Source organism: Myotis brandtii, unplaced genomic scaffold (genome assembly GCF_000412655.1).
Source record: "Myotis brandtii unplaced genomic scaffold, ASM41265v1 scaffold115, whole genome shotgun sequence".
NCBI lineage: Eukaryota > Metazoa > Chordata > Mammalia > Chiroptera > Vespertilionidae > Myotis > Myotis brandtii.
Window position 1 is genome coordinate 16,893,997 of NW_005353967.1, and position 6,793 is coordinate 16,900,789.

Sequence of the window (6,793 nt, forward strand, 5' to 3'; positions counted from 1 at the left end):
TCTTATATAATAAAAGCCTAATATGCTAAGTGTCCAGTTGGCCATTCAACCAATCAAAGCACAATATGCTAATGATATGCTAAGGCTGCTCAACTGCTTGCTATGACATGCACTGACCACCATGGGGAAGACAGTCGACCGGTCGACCAGTCGCCATGATGTGAACTGACCACCATGGGGCAGACAGTGGACTGGTCAACCAGTTCCTATGACGTGCACTGACCACCAGAAGGGGAGATGCTCTGACCGGTAAGTTAGCTTGCTGCTGGGGTCCAGCCAATCGGGACTGAGTGAGACAGGCCAGACACGCCCTGGAGCTCTCCTGCCATTCCTCTCCAGCTGGCCAACCCCCCCCAACCCCCCCGTCCCCAAGTGTGCACCAGTGGGGTCCCTCGGCCTGGCCTGTACCCTCTTGCAATCCGGGCTGAGGGACACCCCTCCTCCCCCCGGTCCCCAAGTGCATGAATTTTGTGTACCGGGCTTCTAGTAGAAAAATAATAAAGTACATCTGTCTATGACAAACTAATTCCTGGACTAATCTCATTAGATGCAAATCTAGCTCATATGCCTGCCCTGACAGAGGCTGGGTTCGTACGGTCTTGGGCTACATAACCTCCAGCAATCTCAGCAACTTTACCATCCAAAGCCCATTTTGATGAAGGGTACCTGATGGGATGCAACCTTCCCCCAGATGAGGACAGGTAAGAGAGTTGTAGCTCAGGGTAAGGTATATTCTGTAAGTTGTTGTGTTCTTACTTTTCTAAAAGGTAGAGCTAAAAGGGTGCTTCACCCTGAGGCCACAGGTAGAGCAGAGATCCATTATTCCTCAGAAACCAGTCTATGCTGATGCCCTAATATCATATTTAGGAAAGAAGTGGGGTGTGGGAAGTGTGCATGTAGGTGTTTGGGGTGGATGGACAATTCAGGCAGCCACTATTCTGAAAATGTAGTGAATGAGCCAAGTGAAATGATCAATTAACTTTATTTTGGTTAGGTCTCTGAAAATAAAGTATGGTATCAACTGTCATTAATTGCAGTAACAAATGTTTCTCTATACCTTATGTATTAACATGCATCAATAAAAGAATATAAAACATAACCTGCCTTTGAATATTAAAGAAGTGTTCAAGAATTTGTTTCCCTGCTAGGACTGCATTTTATTTGAAAGTACCAGTCCATTTTTCACAGATCTTCAGGAAAAACAGTTATTAGTATTGACTACTGAGAATCTGTTCATGGATGATCAAATGACTATTGTAATTTCATTTTAAGTTTTAAGAAGCAAGTCTTAACAACTTTCACTACTCCAAGAGGATGAAAGAGAAAAATTATTTTCCATCTTAGGGGGAGTAAAAAGGCAAAGTTCATTTCTTTAAGTTCGTTGCAAGATAAAAACACATTTGGGCTAAGAATATTAAAATATTTCTAAGGAATTCAAAAGACAAGACAGAAAAGAGTATCAAAGTGTAATTGTAGTAACTGCTTTGGAAGAGCTGATCCTGGGGAAATGATGACAGATATCTTCCTCACCTACTCACCATCCTGAAGCCTCTCCTTCCACTTTCCCCAGATACCCTATGCAGTTAGAGGCAAGAGAAGAGCAGCAGGCCTTTCACATTATTTATGTCTTTAGGATTCATACCTCAGATATTTGTATTTTAATCCTCACTGGAGGATATGTTTATTTAGAGCAGTTCTCAACCTTCCTAATGCCACGACCCTTTAATACAGTTCCTCATGTTGTGGTGACCCCAACCATAAAATTATTTTCGTTGCTACTTCATAACTGTAATTTTGCTACTGTTATGAATCGTAATGTAAATATCTGATATGCAGGATGTATTTTCATTGTTACAAATTGAATATAATTAAAGCATAGTGATTAATCACAAAAACAATATGTAATTATATATGTGTTTTCCGATGGTCTTAGGCGACCCCTGTGAAGGGTCGTTCAACCCCCAAAGGGGTCGCGACCCACAGGTTGAGAACCACTGATTTAGAGAGAGGAAGGGAGAGGGGAAGAGAGCAAAATATCCATTGGTTGCGTGCTGTATGTGCCCAGACTGGGGATCGAACCTGCAATTTAGGTATGTGCCCTGACTGGGAATCAAACCTGAGACCTTTTGGTGTATGTGACAATGCTTCAACCAACGGAGCCACACCCACCAGGGCTAGATATCTGTATTTTAAAGGGGCCCACATCTCTAACCATCTCCTCCTGAGTAGAAGCTGGACTCAGAGGAGGTTTAAGTTATGACACATTGGGAGTGTAATTAATGGACTGAATGAGGCTGTCTGTCCAGATAAACAATCTCCATCACTTTCTGTATTCCTACCCCAACTTCTCCATATCTTGATATTCCTAATCATAGGGTGTGAGAAATTTTTTTAGAAAGTGTGTAGGGTGAGGGGGAAACCATAGAGAAAAGTCAATGCTATATCCAAAGGAGTACATTTATGAGGGTAGAATTCAGACAGGGAAGCGTCACGATGGGAAGTGTGTTTGCAAAAGAGATCTGTCAGTGCTCCTTGAGTCACTGCCCAAACGGCAGCTTACTTTTTATCTGCATAAGTCTTGTCCAGGGCTTGAATTGTCATTGTCATTCCTATGATGTTCATATTGCACCTGTATCACAGAAAGGCATTTTCCCTGTGGAAGTGGGCCATTTTTGCTGCACAAGAATACGTCTTTGCAGAAATTCATAAAGGCAGCTGAATGATTCTGAATTCAGGGCAAGCTGTTTCCAGGAAAAGGAAGTGGGCCTCCCTTGTGTGTGATATTGTTGTAAATGTAGAAAACAGTGCATAGGGAATCAGATCAGGTTCTAGTCCAGTTCTGGCACTTACTGGCCGTGAGGCTAATCAAGTCACTAACCACAAGCAATACTGTTTCACATCCACGAATAAAGATAATAGTTGATCTTCTGACTTCTTAGGAGTTTTGTGAAAGAATATACATAAAAGTGTTTTACACACAGTGCTACGCAAGTCCTAGTATCTCCATGTTGGAAAAATCTTTAGAGACCATTGGCATTATTATTTATTTTATACATAAGAAAACAGGTTCAGAAAGGTTAAATGATTTGACCTAGATCAGTGATTCTCACTCCAGGCTGCACATTAGAATCGCCTGGAAACCTTTTAAAAAATATTACCACTTGGCCTTTAACTCAGACTATTAGGTCAGAAGCTAAGGGCCTGGAGTCCACTAGGCACTGGTAGATTTAAAAGCTCCCCAAGTGATTCTAATGTGTAGGCAGGATTGAAAACTGTTGCCCACATCATATAACTTATCAAGGGTGGTATCAGGAACAAGCATGGTCTCCTGTCTCCCACAGAGAGAGAGATCACTCTGCCATATCAGGATGATAGCTAACAGCCAGGAGACTGTCAGTGATAGCAAGTCGTGATGCCCAATGGGAGTAAGCAGGATTCCCGTGATTAGGCCCAGCTGCTAGGGTAGGAAGTATGAGTCATCTCTTGGTCTTGTGGCTCTGTCATTCTGTCTGATGCAGGACAAGACCTAGTTTTATGGCATTTCTTGCCTGACAACCAACCATTCCTGGTCCCATAGCCTCACCAACATTCTTAAGACTAGTCAGTTAAAATGTTCATATTTACCAATGTAACAAAAGTTCCCTTCATCAAGAAGTGACTGTGAATTCAGGAGTTACTTCAAGACAAGAGGAGGTAGAGGCAATTTCTGTGGTACATTTTAAAAGAGGCTTTTAAAATAAACTATTTAAATAAAGCAACTCACTGGAGTAGAGTTTCTTAGTCTAGAGCAGTGGTCGGCAAACTGCGGCCCCTTGAGTGTGGCTCTTCCACAAAATACCACGCGAGGGCGCGCACGTACAGTGTGATTGAACCTTCATGGCCCATGCGCAGAAGTCGGTATTTTGTGGAAGAGCCACACTCAAGGGGCCAAAGAGCCGCATGTGGCTTGCGAGCCGCAGTTTGCCAACCACTGGCCTACTAGAAGTATATGCATGGCCTATAGAAATTTTAAAAACTGTTCCTGTTTTTAGAACAATTTTTAAAAAATATAATCCTGTTCAGATAATCTGTATGAGTATCTTATATCCAAGATTTGCACTAATACTGATGTCCACATTTGCATTTGGCTTCACTATCACATAGATGTTAAACAATACAACCCTAATTTACATGACTAATAAGAAAAGATCAGAAGCAATGTGATATGTAAGTGAAGTACAGAGTGAGGGCTAAATGATGTCACAGTCAGTTATTCAAAAGCGAGAATGCAATAGTTCTAGTAGAGAAAAAGAGTAGGAGTCTTGAGTCATCAGTAGGCACACTGTAACAGAGGTATGTCAAGCTCAAAAGAACCTAAACTATAGCAATCAGTACCATATTTATACTGAGCATAGACTCAGTTTCAGCAAAATAATATAATCTATCATAAGTTTAAGAAATGTAAAAAAAGGAATTTCCATGGGTTAAGTGTTAATTACTAATATGCAAATATGATTTATGAATCCATGGAAAGGATTGGGCAGGGTGAATTGAAAGCAAATGGCCAGTTGACTCCAGGGGTTGAAAGTTAAAAAAAAAAAAAAAAGGACAGAGAAAATATAATACAGAGACAATTTAAAATGCACTGATATAAGGAATTGAAAGAGTTCTGGAAGCACCTGCCACAAAGGTCTAGGAGACCAGAATGCTGTAGTTAGGGACACAGACCAAGAGCAGGGATTATGAGAAAGGGTGAGCAGGGCTTGGACAAAAAAAGAGGAAACTATGCCTCTTATTAGTGCTGGACTGAGGCTTACTGTAATAGTGAGTGGAGGCTGAAGACATCTGCAGTTCTGTGAAACAGTAATGGTGGATGTCCAATTTTCACACTTTCCTGGGTAAATCATTGCAAGACTGTCCCTTAAGTGGTGCCATAGACATCTGGAGGTGGCTGGTCATTGGACCTCAAGGGTGTCAGTCTTTAATAGTCTTCAAATTGGTGGTCAGACTGGGCTTGTAAGTCAGAAGACAGAACTGAGGGGGAGGCTACTAAGTCTGGGAAGTATGAATGAAAAGAAATATTTCTTTTGGGGGGAGCTAACAATTCATAGATAAAACTATGTTCAAACATAAAAACGAACCATAACTTCTGTGGGTCTTAAGGCCCTTGCTGGTTCCTTCTGTCTTTAGGAGAAGATTCTGTCAGAATGCTGATAACATATTAATAAATTATTAAAGTCAACAGTGGTTCCAAATTTTCTACATGGAATCACAAGGACCTGAAATCACTTGGGGTCAAGAAAATTGGGGCATTCAAATTTCTGAGACGAAGTGAGGAGCAAGGAAGGAGGCCCTTGCCCCCAGGGAATTCTGGCAAATAGAAGTTGTGGGAGAAAGCATGTAGCATATTGCAGAAGGGACACCTGGGGACAAAAATGAGCTTGGAGAACTTGCATATTTCTTTAAAAGAAAAATAAGTAGTTTTATCATTTTTTAAAAATGTATCTTTCCGCCCTAACCGGTTTGGCTCAGTGGATAGAGCGTCGGCCTGTGGACTGAAAGGTCCCAGGTTTGATTCCGGTCAAGGGCATGTACCTTGGTTGCGGGCACATCCCCAGTAGGAGGTGTACAGGAGGCAGCTGATCGATGTTTCTCTCTCATCGATGTTTCTAACTCTCTATCCCTCTCCCTTCCTCTCTGTAAAAAATCAATAAAATATATTTAAAAAATGTATCTTTCCATTTGAGCATGAAGTGAAAGATGACCCACCTTACTCCAAGCATAATTCCAGGTCACATGACTGTCGCCTCCTAGAAGATCCTTGAGCCAGGTGACTGGATTTTGATAAATCTGACCATTTTCTACCTTAATTTTACCACTCAATAAAACACTGGCTTTGTGGGTAGTCTCCTGAAGAAAAAAAAATGTTAATATTAAAAAATAGATGAAATATGTGAACTTGTTTCTGGCCATGAAGTAACAGGGACCAGATTTACCCTAGCACCTGACACAACCAAAAAACAAAATATATGAAAACAATGGTTTAAAAATCCTTAAAACTTAATAAAAAAACAAGAAAACAATAAAAGGGAACAAAAGATTTGAACAGACATTTCACAAAAGAATAAATATGAAGGCAAATAGCACATGAAAAGATACTCACCATAATTAATCATTAAGAAATGTAAATTAAAACCACAACACATATACTATAGTACATATACATATTTACACTATATGTTAGCATGGCTAAAGTTAAAAGACTGATCATACTAAGTGTTGGCTAAGGAACTATAACTCTCATTGATAGCTGGTGGGAATGTAAAATGTTACAAACTTTGGCAATTTCTTAAAAAGTTAAATATACATTTACCATATATAATTTTGCCACTCCACTCTCAGGTACTTACCCAAGAAATAATGAAAGTCTGTGTCAGACCAAAACTGCATATCAATGTTCATAGTAGCCTTTTTTGTAACAACCAACAATTGGAAACAATCTAAATGTCTACCACAGATGAATTAATAAACTATAGTATCCTATATAATAATCCTATATAATAATAGAGGAATATGCAAATTAGCCGGGATGCCGTAACATCATGACCAAACAGCAGGGACCTGAGGCTGCATGGCGCCTCGTGTGATTTCGTCCCACCCAGGCAGATTCCCCTGCGGCCCCGCAGCCAAATCCGGATGCAGACCTGGGGTTTACTAAACTTCACTGGAGCTTCTCCCCACACCCCCACCCCCTGTCCCAGGACCGCGCTGCCCACAGCAGGGCCCGCGGGCAGCCTCCTGGCAGGCGGGCGGC

The 6,793-nt window shown here is 41.1% G+C and overlaps 1 protein-coding gene across 1 annotated transcript in view; it reads right to left on the reverse strand.

Moving 5' to 3' along the window:
• Nucleotides 1–6,793, reverse strand: part of ANKRD31 (ankyrin repeat domain 31) — a 150,344-nt gene that overhangs the window by 11,416 nt on the left and 132,135 nt on the right. The window contains exon 23 of the mRNA XM_014549846.1: nt 5,749–5,889. Coding sequence (XP_014405332.1) covers nt 5,749–5,889 — 141 coding nt within the window. The remainder of the gene's footprint in view (nt 1–5,748; nt 5,890–6,793) is intronic.